At 36.8% G+C, this 18,532-nt stretch overlaps 1 protein-coding gene across 7 annotated transcripts in view; it reads right to left on the bottom strand.

The window, feature by feature from the left end:
* The window catches only part of PLD1 (phospholipase D1), a 225,372-nt gene that overhangs the window by 78,281 nt on the left and 128,559 nt on the right, over positions 1-18,532 (bottom strand). For all 7 annotated transcript variants that reach the window (XM_082393917.1, XM_082393915.1, XM_082393916.1 and 4 more), the window contains 3 exons: positions 9,040-9,121; positions 2,229-2,339; positions 131-331 (listed from right to left, as the gene is read on the bottom strand). In XM_082393917.1, the coding sequence (XP_082250043.1) occupies positions 131-331; positions 2,229-2,339; positions 9,040-9,121 (394 nt within the window). The remainder of the gene's footprint in view (positions 1-130; positions 332-2,228; positions 2,340-9,039; positions 9,122-18,532) is intronic.

Here is an 18,532-nt window from a genome sequence, read left to right as displayed (position 1 = left end):
AATGTTCTTTACCCCTCCAGGGATATGCCACCTCTCATTCAATCCATCAGTCAACCAATCACACTATTAACACACACTTAGACAAACTGTGTCCCTTATATGCAGTTCCATAAAGGTGAAATTTACTAACTGTGAGGGAACCCAGAGAAGGTCCCCCGGTGACGCGCTTCACGCTGCCCACGTCCGTGAGTCTGTGTTCATTGTCATCCCACCTTCCATAGGCCAGGTCAATCCCACCCACAAAGGCCATCGACTGGTCGATGATGATGAGTTTCTCGTGATGAGCCCACAGATATACACTGGATGACACATGATCTGGGTGCCTCATCACCTTGAGAGGAAAAAGACCACACACGTAATATGCTTTCTAAAATGTCTTTCATATTATAATAAAATAGGTCTGTTTACTCCCCTGAACATTTCCTACAATTCAAATGCTAAAATGTGCTTCTATACATCAAAGAAAATCCCCAAACTTCTAATTTTATCCTCAGTATTTAGCAGAATATTTATTTATTTTATCCTCAGTATTTATCCCTGGATACTTTTCAAAACTCCCCTGACCACCCTGGACCCGTCACATATGGGGGAAGCTGCCCTTCAGCTTGAAATTTGGCTGCATATTTCAATAAAAGTCAGCTCAGTGGAATAGCAGATTCCCTTTTCCCCCAAAAGGGTTATGTTATATGTTATATAAAAAACACTAAAACTTTTTAGCCTACACCTATCTCTGACAAAATTTTTAATAAGTATATTGATATTTTGGCAGTCATTAAGTTGAACTAGTAATCATATTGATTCAGGGATATAGATGTTTTGGCAGCTCTTGATTTTAAAGGTAATTTAAGAAGTTATTAACCTCCTGGTTTCAAACGGAATTCTCTCTAAATAATCCCAGACTGACCTATTTTTGTATGTCTTTAAGTAGAAACATTCCAAAAACTTTGGAGGCAACTTTATTTTTTAATAACATGTTTTTATGGTGGTAAAGTACACATAAAATTTACCGTATTAATCTTTTTAAGTGTACAGTTCAGTGGTATTAAGCATATTCATATAGTGCAACCATCACCACTATCCATCACCAGAACTTTTTATTTTGCAAAACTGGAACTCTATACCTATTAAACAAAAACTCCTTGTTCCCTCCTCCTCACAAAATCTGGCAACTACCATCTACTTTCTGTCTCTATGAATTTGACCACTCTAGGTATCTCATGTAAATGGAATCACACAATATCTGTCTTTATGACTGGCTTATTTTTACTTAGAATAATGTCTTCAAGGTTCATCCATGTTTTAACACATGTCAGAATTTCCTTCCTTTTTAAGACTGAAAAATATTCCATTGTACGTATATACCAATCCATTATTGAGAGTGTGATATTAAAGTGTCCAACGATTATTATAGAACTGTTTTATTTCACCCTTCAATTCTGTCAATGTTTGCTTTATATATTTTGATGGTCAGTATTAGGTACGTAAATGTTTATAACTATCACATTTTCTTGCTGCATTGAACCTTTTATTAATATATAATGTCCTTCTTTATCTATTGTAAACTTTATTGATTTAAAGTCTATTTTGTCCAATATTAGTAGAGCCACTCCTGCTCTCTTTTGGTTATTATTTACACGGAATATCTTTTTTTAATCAGGTGAAATATATAATCATTATATACTTTAAGCCTGCTGAAGATTAATTCATTGTCTTGATGTAGCTCAGTGACTGGGTGACAATATTTACTGATAGGCTTCAGGTCTTTGGTAAAATATCAAAAGGCTTTTTTCAAATTGCTTACCATGTTTATTCACTTTACTAGTACTTTATACAAAGTGCTTTTAAGGAGAGCACTTTAAATCCTAAAGGAGTTCTCTTTGTTGCTATCAGTGTTCAAGGGACATCCCAGGGAGATCACATTTAAGAGGTTCCAGGATAACCTTAATGAGGAGTATAGAAACTTGACAGGGCTCTTAAAACAACTCTAGGAAGAATATTCTTGGCTAAATTATCAGGGTAAGAGAAGCAGAAATGAGAGCTCTGCTGACTCCATCAAGATCAGAAGTATAAGAAAGTATAATTATTTTATTTCTGAGAAGTTCACAATATTACTTATTCAAAATATACATTAGGGAATTCTAAAGATTACCACTGCTCAAAGTAAAATGTATCTGAATAACTACAGAATAATAAAGAAGAAACATTGTTAAGCAAGATGACCTGAATACCTTTATGTTGGGGTGTAGATGAATCAAAGTCCTCTTGCTGTATTCACTATTGATTCCAAGAGCAAGTTCCACCTCTTTGTAGAGCATAATGAAGATCCGCACCCCCTGTTGCTGTCACAGGAGAAAACACAGGGAGCAATAAGAATTTCTGGAGGTAGGTTATGATTTTCTTTTTCTTCTTCATTTCCGGGGCATTGTACTTTCTAAAAATTTTTTCTATAAACAAGTATAATAAAATATTTAATGAAAAATGCAATACAAGAAGGTGAAACATAAGTGTATATTAAGACACAAATATAAAAAGTAACAATTTATCTCCCTTCCATTCTATGACTTGTCATACTGAGACAGTCAATATTTGACTAATTATAGCCAGAAAGTTGAAATTGCAACTTTAAATACTAAAAGTATCTGATAGTCTTACAACTTTGAACATCTCAGAACACTTGACATTGAGGAAAGTTTTGACCTGATTCATGTTACAGGATTAGGATTTTCTGCTTGTTTTTATTATACCACAAAGAATTGAAATAACAGTGTTTTTAAAACTCTGATGCAATAAATTATGCTAAACATGCCTTAAATGTTTCTGGGGGTATTTTCATAGAATTTTTCTTTATTAAAAAATTATTTCAGTGGAAAAAACAGTTCTCGGTCTTCAGAGGTGAATGTATTGGTTCATACTCTTAACCCATAATTAAATCATTAATGTCTATTTCACCACTGAAATGACTTCTTCAGAAGTCAGCTTCTCTAACATTCAAAAATCCCCGAGTTTTAGCAGCAGCACAGAAATTAACATTGATCCATCCTTAGACCTTGGACCTAAAAGAAAGTAGACAAGGCCGTTGTGAAGGTCAAATTAAATCAAAATTGCCTCATAAACTTTAATATGCTATACAAATAATATTTATTCTTAATATTAACCGTCAAAAAAATGTCCAACAGCTGGTAGTATAGAAAAGTACTAGTATTTTCTCTCCTAGTTCTGGGCGGTGACAAGGTTTTAGCTTAGGATAAATTGCCTGACACCTGAATGTCCTCCCCCATCCCTGTCCGCTTACACAGTTCCGCCACCAACATACAGTTCCTCCAGGAAACCCTATCTTATTTACCCCCACTTCTTATATCACTTTTTTACTTTTTAGGTTTGCATCCTCAGTGTTGCTGTGTAGTTTGCAACATTTTAATTTGCATTTACTGTACCCAGCAGCTCTGAAAGCATTCTGAAACATATTACATGCATGTTGAGTACTGTAGCTACACCTAGGCATTTAATATCCTACAGATTTAAGGCAAGAAGTTTTCCATAATCCTTTCTAGAGTATTTGAGATGCAGGCATATCTAATAAACTAGAGTGAATAATTTAGTTACAGTTTAAATGTAATCCATGGTAATTAAGTATTGTTCGTAATGGACATTCGAGTCACAAATTTAAGAAGCCTTACTGGTTGAACACATCTAATTTACAAGAACTGGATATTTTTGCAATGCTATAAAAATGTGAAATAACATAGGAGTTAATATTTTTAGGCTGCAAGATGTAAAATCTTGGAGTAAACCAAACATATATACAGTTCCCCAATGTTGCTCTGCCAATAAAAAGCATATTTTGGCCCCTAGATCCTTATAATAACACATCACTTCAAAATACTAACTCTATCTTACTTGGTGTTAGTAATATCTGAAAAGTGTGCATATTTTTGAAGGGATACACTAGATTTACATTCTGGGCTGCATTAAAGAAATCTGAGTACTAAGAGAAGACCCATTCTTGCTCTGAAAAAAAAAACAAGATTAAAAATACATATGTCATTTTATTTCTCTGGTTAACAGCTGACTTTTGGAACTTGCTTGTTACTTGTTATATTACGCAACTATTGTTGTAATCAAGTACATAAGTACAGACTTGAGTAAAGAAATAAGGAAGTGAAAGTGCAGGCAGGAAATGAACAGATTAATTTCTAATGATCTGGCCAGTGAGCACTCTAAATGAAAACTAGAACATTATTTTATTTTTCTCCTCTACTATTCAGATTTACTTTGCTATTTGAATATTTTAGGATTCAGCACTGAATAGCAGTTAAACAAATAGCCTCCCATTGAATGACATAATATAAAGTTTAAGACCCCCAATTTCAACCTAAATTATAGAACGTTACACCTGACATCTTTCATCACAGTTCATTTGTTTTAAGTGGATGAAATTCTGCTTCTTAGGCTTATGAGATTATTACCCATGAAGTACAGTAACTGAAAATTAGGAACTGGCCTGAATCTTAACAATTTTCCATTTATCTGCATAACTAATGGATTTTTTAAATAACAGAGATTTTAATGCTAATGGATTATAGCATTATCCTCCATCTATTAATACCTGACATTTTCTTCTATACTGTGTCTTTTCACATTGAAATAAATAACTCTGTAGGAAATAGGATAGAGACTTTTAAGTCATTTTAGCTTAAATAGAAATGACTAATAAGGAAGTAATTAAATATAAAAAGTTCATTTTTATGTAGTCTGGTTTACAATTATTTACTTACGTCCATGTCCACAATAAACAGTTAATTAGTGACAAGATTCCTCTGATAATAAAGCAATAAATTCCCCTTCTTTTGGTCAAGGCATTACAAGACTGCCATAAACTCTAAACTATAAAGGGCAAAGCAAAATACGTCCCTTGGGAATGAAGGCATTTGTTGGGCCATAATAGTGCAGACTTATACAAAATATGGGAAATATTTGTGCAAAATGAAAGCCAAATTAGAAAAAAAAGGACTGATGTTAATTCTGTAATTTCAAAAATACACTTTTGAAGTATCCAATGTTTTACCAATGCCTTTTAGTGATCCCAGGGGAAATTACTTTTTGCTCAGAAGAAAAGTATTAATAGGGGAAGTAGGAAAACAAATAGCCTGGACTTGACTGTGCTTCTTACATTTCTATGCCATGTTTCTTATCTCTGCTGAAGTCAACTAACCCAAGGATTCCACAGAATAAACTTTATGACACCTGAATTTAAAAAGATAAAAGTTCTATCCTCTTTTCTGATTAGTTTTTAAGCAAGTAGAGCAGACATAATACTATTAACAGTAGGAATTTTTAGGTGCTTTACACATACAAATGCATGTGAAGAAAATGAAAAATAAACATCTTTTATAGTTGAAATCAAGAGACTTTGCTTCTGAGCCAGCTTTTTCTCTGATTGTTCAAGCACTGTGGTCAAAGTATTTTCTAAATGTAGCTAAGTTTGTCCATTGCCTAAAGATAGCTTAGCTAACACATCTCCAGGATCATCACTTGTCAAGAGCTTCCCCGGTGGAGGGGGGGGGATGGGAGGTGGAGGAGGTGTGCGATATTTTAGGAACATGCAAAGTAAAGGATAAAAACAAAATCGTATCCTCACCATTTAAATGCAAGCAGCACTGGGATGTAAGAGCACACATGCTCATGTGCCTTTTTTTAAAGCCAGTTTTGTTCAAAGCACAGTCCTTAAGGTTGAAGATCCCTTCCCTCCTTCCCTGCCATGCCCTTCTAGCCCACCATTTTGGTAAGATTCCCTTTGATTTTTCTCTGCAGTGATGTGATTATTCATCTCGTTTGACAAACCTGGACATCTTTCCCTCCTGTTGGTCACTGACTGCAACTCTAGAATGTGCTTTGTGGCCCAGGACAGAAAGAAATTAACCTGACGACAAAATCCTCCCTGAGAACCTAGGTTCTGTTAAGTCTCTAGGTGGCTGCACTTGAAGAATCTTTTGGTGCAAGTCTCATCAGAAATACCACATATTTCTAAGGTTAAAATATACAAATTGGATACAGGGATGCAGTTACGATAACTATGATGCAACTTATCTCACCTCTTAGTGCAATAAATGCAGAACTGTGAAAACCCTGGGATGCTGCTTTGAGTTAAAGCAGTCTGCCTCTCAACATTGGCTTACACTATTTTAAATGATGACATTGCATATCAGAAGGCCAGAGAAACAGGAAAATATCAACTTGGCTATTACCAGAGAAACAAAATATTGTATTTTCCCCCTAAGAAACATCCATTAAAAGAAATGTTTGCCTATATGTTGGCTACAAGGTAGAGACACTAAATTTCTCCCCAAAGATCTGCACAATCAGATAGAAGAAAAAAATAATTCATTTCAATCAACCTTGTGGACCTCTGGGACCCATTAATGCAAGAAGAAATGCTATTTTAAACCCAGTACTTTGTGAAGCTAGTGGCTTTCAGAAACTAAATTATTTATGTCAAGCAGTGTTTATGAGTGTATGAAATGTCAATCTGGAATGATCTGAATGTTAAAAATTTAATAATATTGTGTAACTGGATTAAGGAAGAGCAATTCTCTTAAATGTACCATGAGAAATTAATATTTAATAGTATTACTATTTCCTTAGGAAATTAAAAAAACCATTTCAGGCAATTTAAAAATTACAAGTTTCAAAAAGCAGATGAAATTGAAACAAACAAAGCACGGTTATCGGGCAGCACTATTTACCTGGTCATGGTATTCACCTGGTACCTCACAGGATTCATGGGCCGTAAAAGCAAAGAGAAGCCATGATAGTGACAGAAAAGGGACCTGGACAGATATGCTGAGGGGAATAAACAAACACACGCCAGCTACCATGAAATGGACGACCAGGTTTGCAGGACCTGCCTCCTGAGCCCTGATCTGGCAACTAGCTTTCTGGAGTGTACTTAGATGTCCTGTAGGCACCTCACACGCACGTGATCTAAAATGTAGCTCTCTGACTCTGGGTTCTTCCCACTTCCTCCTACTACCAGATTCACCGTCCCAACACACCATTTTCATCAGATCACCCTTCTTCCATCATACCCCCCCACAGTGGTTCCCCACTGTCGTCCGTAAAGTGCAAACCACTGGCTTGACTCACAAAGCCTCCACATCCCTACTGCCTTTCCAGCTTGATCCCCCATCCTACCTATGCTAACACTCAGGTGTCATCAACTTTGTCACCTTGCTGTGACTGACAAGGCCTTATGAATTCCTGCATCCAGCATGTTTCCTCATCACACTTCCTATACCTAGAAAGCTCTTCTTTTAAAATTTCTGGTTCATACCAAATGCCCTAAATTCCTCAGGTTGTGAGGGGCTTCCACATCAGACCTACCCAATGCTCTCCCTCCTGCTTTGAATCTTGCCACTGTCTCTGTACCCAGCTGACTCTTGTGTAGATTTTTAAGCTCCTTCAGGTCAAGAATCGAGTCTTTTATTTTTGTACATTCCCATGTGATTAGCCAAGTGCCCTGCACGTAAGAGGCATTCAACAAAAACATGTTAATTTGAAACCTAAAAGAGTAAAGTATCGGATAAGTACTATAAGGAGAGGATTTTCTGTTATGATTGATGATCGCTAGGCAAGGCTGGAAAAACTTATTAGAATGGAGTTTCTGGAGTTTACTTTTCGAGGAGAAATGGGAAAGCTGCCATTTCACGGAGAGAAACATGGAGAAAGTTATAGCCCATTCAATATGTAGAAAGATGTTTGGTAAGGCTAGGACTAAGCCCAGGATATGAATCCTTCAGCAAGCCCTCCACGGGTGGGGATGGAATACTATTCACACACATGGCATCCTTAGTAATTAGTGTAGTACCAGGCTCAGAGAAGACACAGTAAATGTATGATGGGTATCTAATGAATATGCAAATAATGCTTTTCAAGACCAGAATTTCCAATTTTGTGAATGGAAGTCTGTTGAGACAACAGATTAGACTAGCCTTGAAAATGATGCTGTTTGGCAGAACATGTGTCTGAAGTAAAGACAATCAACTTCTTTTGCCTTTAATATCAACAGTGAGGTCTGCCTATACTATCCCCAGATATCCTAAACTAAAGGCATGGGGAAAAGACATTGAAAGAAGGAGGAAAGGTGAGTGGGAAAGGGGTAGTGGAATGTAGAGGATGGAAAAAACGAAATAAGTGATGGCTGTGAGAAATAGAAAATATTGATACTAACCCCAATTACTTAGGACCTACAAATCTGCTAGAATGTTTAATGACAGAATTCTAAAAATTAAGACAGTTTCAAATAATAGTAAAAAGGCTACTAGCACTCCCTAATTTGGACATGATTAATAATAAATTGAACTTAATTCAACTATTCTAATTCAACTTAATTTAACTCGGTTGAGGACCAACCACATAAAAAATTTCATTAGCAATATGAATGTAAAGTAGTCTTTGGTGAGCCTATACTGCTTCAGTTGTTTACTTTTTATAACAAAAAAAGCACACTCAATGCTCACCCAGGATCTACAGGGTCACACTATTTCACACTATTACCATGAACTGTCCCAAAACTGGAACCACCAATTCTTTATGTCCTTCCATTTGACATGCTTCAACATCAGCTTGACCCCATCTGACTGAAATCATTCTCAGATGACTCTGAATTTTGCTCAAATGACAAAATAATGACAAATAAATAAATAAAATTCTACGTTTCATTTCATCATTTATTACTCAATGATGAAATTTTATTACAATGTTTTGCCTAACAAATCAGCTGCCTACAACTGATTAAAAAACAAAAAATTAGAGTTGGTAATATAATCCACGCTGTGAATTAGGTAAAAATATTTATGATTCAAAAGTAATGGGAAAAAAATCAGAACCAAATGAACTTGAAAACAGTAAGTATTCTACTTTTTGTCAAGCTCTAAAGAAAAAAGTTATAAGTGTATATGAAGGGCTTTGGGGAAAAAAAGGCATTTCAGAGGCAATAAACTTTTAAAAAATTACATCAGCATTTGTTAGGAAAGTACATACTGCTTTTCGCTTAAGAATGCAGTCCAACCTCCAACGATTTCCTTCAACCACTGGACGTTTCAGGAAGATTTCTGGACTCAACCTGAAATCATGAAACCAAGATTTCAAGAAACTAAAACAAAATATAAAGTTCTGATTGTGTCATAGGAAGCAGAGGCAATTTTAGCTCAAATGCCATCACCATCCTCCACTGTGGCAGGTCATCCAAAGTTCCACTATGAGTCCACGTACAACTTCATATGGGAACAGCAGCCTTTACCCCAAAAATGTCAATTTCAATTTCTCTGTCTTACTCACACATCATACATAGACACACTTGCAGATACTATTGACTGTCCACCTTCTGCTTCCTTGCTGTCAGAGCCCACTTCCCATGACTGAATGTGAATATTCTAAATAATTGCTTTCCCAGACTCCTGTGCAGCTCCAGCACAAAATAACACAATCCTGTACAATGAGATATACGAGGAGGTACACAAGGGGTTAATGGAAAAGTTCTTTCTCTGATGAGAGGAAGAGACACACGCACACACAAAAAAAACCCCCCAGGAAAAGCGGCTCTAGGATGGATGTTGTATGGGGGTGTGATGCTTAGACAGGTGGAGCCAAATGGAAATTTAAGGGCAAACCCAGAACCCTGAAATCACTGGATTACTTCACCAACTTTAGTACCGCCTAATTTTAGATTTCTCATTCAATGAGACAAATCCTCATTGTGTAAGCCACCTTTAGTTGAGAATTCTAGCAACCTAGGCCAAAAGTGTTCTAATAGATAAATATGAACACTGACTTCCTATACCAAGCAGTGTCCATGGGAACCTGGGGCTTTCTGATCAGGGAAGAAGGCAGGTTTGCTGATAGATGAACTTTTCCCAGTGTGAGAATGGACCCCTGGGTTCTTCTCCTTAGTAGTGCCACAAGCAGCACAGTACAGGAGTCACTCTTTCTCTTGGGGGTGTGTTCAAAATTATTGCCTGAGTTCAACTGGTAAGTAGTGTACCTCCTCTATAATGGGAAGAACAAACAAACAAAAAAAACAATAAAGAAAATTTCATCCACTGAAATGCTAGACCTGGAGGAGTCGGGTAGACTGTGTAAGGATCAAAGCCTTACAGAATACTAGGGTGGAATACTGGCTTAGCCAGGGAGTCTTCTATGCATGTGAAAACAACAGGGTTTTAAGGAGCTAAAGAGATTAAAAGAAATGATTTTACACTCTGTTTCATTCAGTTAAAGAAAATAAAAACCCAGAGAAAAAAAGTATCTAAAGAAACTCATATTGGGTAAGATAAATAAGAAAACAGACAAATAGAAGGGTGTGTACAGTATAAATATTAACATATTTCGTTTAGAATAGGACACAACTCAAACAAACAAAAAAAATGCAGCAACTGATAGGAAAAGATCTAAGATGAATTAAAAACAGATCTGTTTTAAATAGAAAAGTGTGTCATTGGGCACTGCTAGTTCACTGAAAGTAGGACACACCCAACAACATATATACACTTGCAATTTTTGATGTACACATTAACTATGGGCTCGGAGGGCTTCAGTTTTGGGGCCATTTTCAGGTCTGTACTCTGCAATTAAGTCTTTATCATCTTTTTTTTTTAAATCTAAAAGCATTGTGTACCCTGTATGCAGCGTATTCTATTAGATGCTTTGGAGAATCTTAAGCAGGCTCTCAAGGAGACCTGGATTTTGAGGATAATACATGAAAAGATAAAAATAGACAGACTATAAAAACTGACAGTCATGCTATAAACAAAGTATAAACAAAGGCAAGGAGAGAATAGCTATGACCCACAAGCATCATTATGTCAACATCTTTACTAAGTAATTATTAGCTAAGCAAAATTCAAAAGAATTGTGTAATACATTTCATTGAGTTTAGGACACCAATGACTGTAAGATGCATCATTACTGTGTGTATCACTAAGAAAGAAAAAATAATGACAGCTATAACTGTAAGATGTTATTGAGTGTATGATGTATTATGACTTCAGAGATGTTGAAATGTGCTTCTAAGTAAATGCTCCTTTTAGAAGATTTTATAGCTGTAAATGCTTGTATGAGAAAAAAAGCTTAAAATCGATGATCAGAGCTTCCATCTTAAGAAGACAGAAAAAAAGAATAAATTAAGAAAAAGTAAGAAGGGACTTCCCTGGCAGTCCAGTGGTTAAGACTTCGCCTTCCAATACAGGGGGTGCGGGTTCGATCCCTGGTTGGGGAGCTAAGATCCCACATGCCTTGCAGCCAAAAAACCGAAACAGAAGCAGTATTGTAACAAATTCAATAAAGATTTAAAAAAAAAAAAAGAAAAAGTAAGAAGAAGGATGGGAATAATAGACAAGAATGGAACTCAATGCAATATAAAACAGAACAACAGTAGACAAAACTCAATGAACCAAAATCTAGCTTTTTGAAAAGATTAATAAAATTGACAAACTAGCTAGATTAAAACAGAAAAAAGGAGTTTGACTATTTTAGATTTCTTATTTAAGTGGGAAGAAATAATATCAATCCTACCCAAACTCTTTCAGGAAACAAAGGCAGGGGAAATACCACCTCATACAATGAGGCTAGCATTATCCTAATACCAAAACCAAACAAAGACAATCCAAGAAAAGAAAAAAATTAAGTACAATATTCCTTACGATCATAGAGGTAAAAATCTTTACCAAAACATCACAACTTATAAAAAGGATAACAGATCATGACAAAGTGGGGTTATTTCTAAGAATGCAAACTTGGTTTAAAAGTTGAAAATCAATCAATGCAATTCAGCACATTAACAGAAAAAAAGAAAAAAATGGTCATTTCAATACACGCAGAAAAAAGTCTTGACAAAATTCAATACCCATTCAGAATAAAAACTCTCAATACATTATAAATAGGAAGGAATTTCCTCAAAGTAATAAAAGGCACCTATTAAAAAAAATCTACCTATAGCATATAATAAAAGATTGAAAGCTTTTCTTCTAAGACTGAGAACAAGAAAGATGTCCGTTCTCATCACTTCTATTCAACATTTTACTGATGATGCTAGCCAATGCAATAAGCAAAAAAAAGAAAGAAAAAGAAAAAAAGAAATACAAGGCATGCAGATTATTAAGGAAAAAGGAAAACTGTCATTATTCACACATCACAAGATCATCTATGGGAAAAATCCTAGGGCATCTACAAAAAAGCTATTCACACTAGTAAGTGAACTAAGCAAGACTGCAGTAAATAAGATCAATATAAAAAAATCAATTGCATTTCCATATGCTGGCAGTAAACAATTGGAACATGAATTTTTAAAAATACCATTTACAATAACATAAAAAAAACACGAGTTACTTAGTGATAAGTGCAAGACCTGTATATGGAAAGTACAAAACACTGATGAGAAAATTTAAATAAGATCTAAAAAAATGGAGAGATATACAGTGTTTATGAATTGGAAGACTCAATACTGAGAAAGAAGAAAAAATTTGACATACTGTCTAACCAGTGGTGATTTTACCATTCTTTTCCCTGTGATTTCTCAGTTGGGAGGGAGAACCTGGAAATGGGCATTGGCACTGGTAGAGAGAGCCTCAGAAGTCCTCTAGTTCAGGCTTGAGGAGGAAGAGTGGGATTTCCTGACAGTGATAGGGGTAGCAGGGAGGGGGCCACAGGCATCAAAAATGAGGAAATGGAACTTTCCTCTCCAATGGAAGAGCTGTGGTTCCAAGAGGAAAATATAAATATCCATTGCTTGGCTCTGGACACAAAGTGTCACTGAAGAAAGTGTGTGGCAGAGCAGGGTAAATAAAGCCTCTTTCTAGCAAGAGGACTAAAAAGGGAAGCCACAGGCAACCCATAAGGAGTGGGTATACCATGGAGAGAGAGGAGCTCAGAAAAGCAATGCTATAAAGTTGTTTATGAATTTCTAGCTCACTCCTAAGCTGCCCATGCATGGGTTTGGTCCTAATATTATGCCAAAGAATTTGAAAACTGAAATAAGAAATAGACCACTGACCAAATTGGCCACTAGGTGGAGCACATGGGGGGGGCAGATCTAAACAGCACTGCAAAGGCTTTGAAAACAAAACTGACATTAAAAACACACAGATAGAAGACTGGTTGGAACATTCTGCATGAACCCAAATGGGCCAGTTTCCTGCTAAAACAGAAATATCAACGTTCTCTATAAGATTTAAACAAGACCCAGAGTCATAATATTCAAAACTTCCAGAATACAGTAAAAAATTACTTAGCATACAAAAAATCAGAAAAATCTCCATTTGCAGGAAAGACATTCAACAAATGCCAATGCCAAAATGAAATAAATGTTGGAAAGAATCAGTGAACTTAAAGACAGATAAAGAGAAATTATCCAATTTGAATAACAAAGAAAAGATTGAAAAAAATTAACAGAGCCTCAGAGACTTGTGGGACAATACTAAAAGACACAATTTGTGTCATCAGAGACTCAGCAAAAGAGGAGAAAGAGGGAAATGCAGGAAAAAAGTTTGAAGAAAAAATGGCTGAAAATTTCTCAAATATGATGAATGATATAAACCTACAGATTCAAGAAGCTCAGTGAACTCCAAACAGGATAAATTCAAATACCATAATCAAACTGCTGAAAACGAAAGACAGGAAGAAAATGTTGAAAGCACTCAGAAGAAAAACAATGCATTATTTAAGAGGGGAACAATGATTCAAAATGACCACGAATTTCTCATCAGAAAACATGGAGGCCAGAATGAAGTGGAGCAAATTGTAGCTAGACTGTATAAAGTTCTTCTACAGTTTAGTAATAAGAAAACAATCCAACAAAAAAAGAAAAGTAAGATTTGAATATGTTTCCAAAAAAGCTAAACAAATGTCCAAAAGTCACAGGAAAATATGCTTAACATGAAAAGACATTGTTAATGCAAATTAAAAACACAGTGAGAGACTACTACATACCCTTTGGAATGGCTAACATTAAAAAAGACTAACAGTACCAAGTGCTTGCAATGATGAGGAGGGATGAAACTCTCATACATTGCTAGTACAAGCACTTTGGAAAACAGATTGACAGTTTCTCATGTTAACCATATACTTAACTCCTAGTATTGATATAATACAGTAACTTGAATCTACTTTCTAAGACAAGGGTTAGCAAACTGTGTTCCATGAGCCAAATCTGGTCCATCGCCTGTTTTAGTATGGCCCATGAGCTAAGAATGGCTGTTACATTTTTAAAGGGTTATTAAACACACACACACACACACACACACACACACACACACACACACACATACACACACACACAAAGAAGAATATACATCAGAGACTGTATGTATGTGACTTGAAAAGCCTAAAATATTTACTATCTGGCCCTTTACAGAAAAAGTTTGCCAACCCTGTTGAAAGTCAGAGGCTTTTGAACTTTTTGGGTCATAATCCACAGGAATACATTATGAATCCACCCCAATATTTTCATCTATCTATCTATCTATCTACCTTCCTATCAATCAGTCTTCTACTGACTACTGAAATAAAAATTTCACAAACTAATAACCCTTACTGCCACTTAAGTTGCAACTTGCCTTTCTCTTATTTCCTTCCTTTTCTTATCCTATTTCATTATTTTAATAAAATTCTGAACATAACCCACTAAATTCTTTTTTTTTAATAAATTTCTTTTATTTATTTATTATTTTTGGCTGCGTTGGATCTTCGTTGCTGAGCATGGCCTTTCTCTAGTTGCAGCGAGCGGGGGCTACTCTTTGTTGCGCTGCGTGGACTTCTCATTGCGGTGGTTTCTCTTGTTGCGGAGCACAGGCTCTAGAGCGCAGGCTCGGTAGTTGTGGCGCACGGGCTTAGTTGCTCCACGGCATGTGGGATCTTCCCGGACCAGGGCTTGAACCCGTGTCCCTTGCATTGGCAGGAGGATTCTTAACCACTGTGCCACCAGGGAAGCCCAGTTCTTTTAATAAATAACTACTAAAGAGTCGCAACCCACCATTTGAAAAACATAACAATAAAATCAACTTAAATGTGTCTCCTACTTAGAATAGTCTTAGCTTGTGAGCCAGTCCAAATGAAATGTTGAGTCTGTTTTTCACTTTATAGCCTTTGTCTCCAGCCCAAAGGAGACCTTGTTTCTGTTCCCCTTCCTCTGATAAACTCCCCCTTTAAATATCTTTGTTTATTGTTTTTCTTCTTTTTCTCCAGTTTTACTAATCCAGTCTGTCTCTGGCCTGTTTAATGCATGGACTCAGTACAGACACTGTGGCAGACCCCACCTGCACCCTCACCACCGACAGGCCAGGCAGAGAACCAATCTAGGCAAAGACTCAACACACGTGCTCCAAACATCCCTGCTGACCAGTGGGAATGAGAGTCACCATCATCCAGAGGAAAGCTGATCTACGCCACGCTTTGTACATCCGTCCTAAGTTAAAGCAACGGACTGGAAGCCACATCTTGGCACCCAGCCTCATTCTAGGACTCGCTCCAGGGAACACTGGGTAGTTCACAGGGGGACGTGAAGTAGCACCAAGCACAGAAAAGACATATGAGACATGTTCTCCTGGTAGATACAGAGAAACAAGTGAGGAATGCTCACTCATCTTTACACAGAAACTACCTCTTTTGATACCTCCAACTTCTAGCTAGGATTTACTCTTCACCTTAATTTTCAGATAGTCTGGGCTGTTTAACGAATCATTCTCTCTTCTAACCTGACAGCCTACCTTAGAATTTACCTCTTCAGAAAATTTCTTCTGACTAAATCTACCCAAATCTGATTATTACTTTATCCAGCACCTTAAAAAAATCCAATCTGCACTTAAAAAATGTCAGAGCTAAAAGGGATCTCGCACACCATGCGGTGCAGTCGGCTCCTGGGAGAGGCAGCTCCGTGACATGTGGGCACTAGAGCAGACACACTGGATCCAAGCCAGCACCAGCACGTACAGACCGCGTGGCTACGGGCAGTTTCCTAATCGGCCCCACTGAGCCTCACTTTTCTCATCTATAACACAGTCCCTGGTGTTTAGTAAGAATTCAACAAATAGTAGCTACTTAATGTTACTCAACTATGCCTTAGAAATGACCCCTTATAAAGGTGAATATGACTTGTCCCGAGTTAGTAATAGTAAGGCCCCTAAGGTGGTCTGAGCAGAGACTCTCACCATTCCTCTCCTGGACCACAGCAATAACTCGCTAGATGGTCTCTATGACCACTGTTCAATTCATCTTCTACACTATAACCAAAATGGTCCCTTTTAGAAAACAAATTTGATTAAAATTCCCATGCTTAAAAATGTTCACTGATTCCCAGTGTTCAAGGGACTGCACTGGAGTTCAAAGGACTCCAGTGTTCAAAGGATGCAAACTCTTTAGCAGCTCATGAAGGGCCCTTCACAATTTGGCCCTAACCCGTCTTTTGAATGCTATCTCCACCCACCATCCCAAAGAATGCTATGCTTAAGCTGTTTACGACCTCTACCTTCCTCCAAAATTGCTGTGCCCTCTCACCCCTCTATGCCTTTGTCCTGGTTATCCCTCTGTCAAAAACATTCACTGTCTTCAACTGGACAGCTCCATCACCCAGGACTCAGGCCAGCATTCTGTCCGTTGAAGCTTCCACAGCTCCTGCAGGCTCAGTCACTGCCCTAATCCATTGTTCTACACATGACTTCCTGACTCTCTATTGTTCCAGGGTAGGGTCTGCTTCTCTTTCATCTTTCTGTACATGTGGCCTCCTTCAGTAGCCGTCATAGAGGCTGCTCACTAAATAGCTCTGGAATGAATGAGTGAATAAATTAACAAATGAAAAGATGGACGGTTAAATGAATTAACAAATAAAGAAACTAAGAGCTTCTAGGTCCCAGGTTGCTTCTCATTTTGCTAAATCTGCCTTTGGTTGCATACTAATTGTTTTAGAAACAGATTAACACAGTTTTCACTCATGTATATGATGTCTCTTGAATTAGACTGGAAACTTCTAAAAGTCATGTGCACCTTCTCACTATGCTTTTCACTCTCTCAGACCCAGATATATCAGGGTTTGATAAAGTTTCTGAATGCTCTCTTTTGCAACATACTTGCACAACAAGTATTTTCTCCCTTGTTATGAGGGAAGTTCCTGAAAAGGTTTTATTTCAAAGAGAGTGTTGTAATAAGATGTTATCCTAGTGCAGTCACGAAAAAGCAATAACCTCCTGATTTATTTTCTTGCTGACAGTAGAAAAAAAAACATTCAAGGTTCCATCTCTTTAGATGTTTAAATGAGTCTATATTTTAGTGTTCAGAGCCTTCAAAATATATATTATTTGCTTGTGTAAAACATGAAAATATGGGCTCAGTGGAAATGCTATTTTCAGTCTCTTTCATGTCCCTGTCAAACTTTCAGAAATACTTTTTAAAGGAACATACCTACTACATTAAGCTTCAATCTACTCTCATAAGTGTTTAGAAAGTATTCAACCAAAGAGATAGCTTCTAAGTATGAAACTTTCTTTTATTCCTGGTAACTGACTGAAGAGACAAAATTTGGCAAGAATATAAAGGCCAAGATTAAGGTCCTCCAAAAACATGAGAATAAACAGGTTCTCAGACATGCTGACTATCACACACCCTATCTATTGACTCTAGATCAATCGTTCTCAACCAAGAGGGACTGTGCCCTGCCAGGGGACATGTGATGACAGCTGAAGACATTTTGGTTATCACAACTGGGAGCTTGCTACTGGCATCTAGTGGATAAAAGCCAGGGATACTGATGCTTCTAAACATCCCACAACAAACAGAACAACACCCCCATAATAAAGAATTATCTGGCCCCAAAGGTCAATAGTGCCAATTGGGAAAGTATGCCCTAGAATTATAGATTTCCTCATCACTGAGGCAAAACAGTAGAAGAAGATGCGTTCACATTCCTAATTACTCTCCCCTCCCTGCAAAACCTAGAATTAGGAGGAAATGAATTATGACGATATTTTCATAGTTCAGTACAAGAGAGCATTTGGAAGGAAACAGGATAGGGAAAAACAGGGGGCATTTCAAGCAACTAAGTTCTTAGAAGGAAAACATATTTAAGACATTTTCATTTCCATTGTAGCAAATGTTAGCATCTGCAATGGGTTTTAACTATCCAGGCATATGGATAATTGGAACTAAAGTCAGACTACAAAGCCTGCACCCACTCCAGGAGGAAAATTTCCCAAGAGCTAAATGAGTTTTAGGTACAAGACTTTTAGTGGCTTTAATAAACATAATAACTCTCACGGATGATTTTAAAGGGGATTAGAAAGTTGAAACCTGATGCATCTCCAAAAAAGCTAACCATTACAATGGATATTTTAATAGAATAGGCAAATGGGAATATTCTAATTTCAAAGGGACAATTCAGAGGAAGCATATTCATTGGACCTCATGACAGGCACAGCAAGATGAGGAAAGATACCCAGGGAAGATTATTTTCCATTACCTCTACACCTATATTTGCATTGTAAAATAATCTTTA

Source organism: Balaenoptera borealis, assembly GCF_965194805.1.
Source record: "Balaenoptera borealis genome assembly, chromosome: 5".
NCBI classification, from domain to species: domain Eukaryota; kingdom Metazoa; phylum Chordata; class Mammalia; order Artiodactyla; family Balaenopteridae; genus Balaenoptera; species Balaenoptera borealis.
Note: the sequence above shows the minus strand (reverse complement) of the source record. Positions and strands in the feature narration are given on the sequence as shown.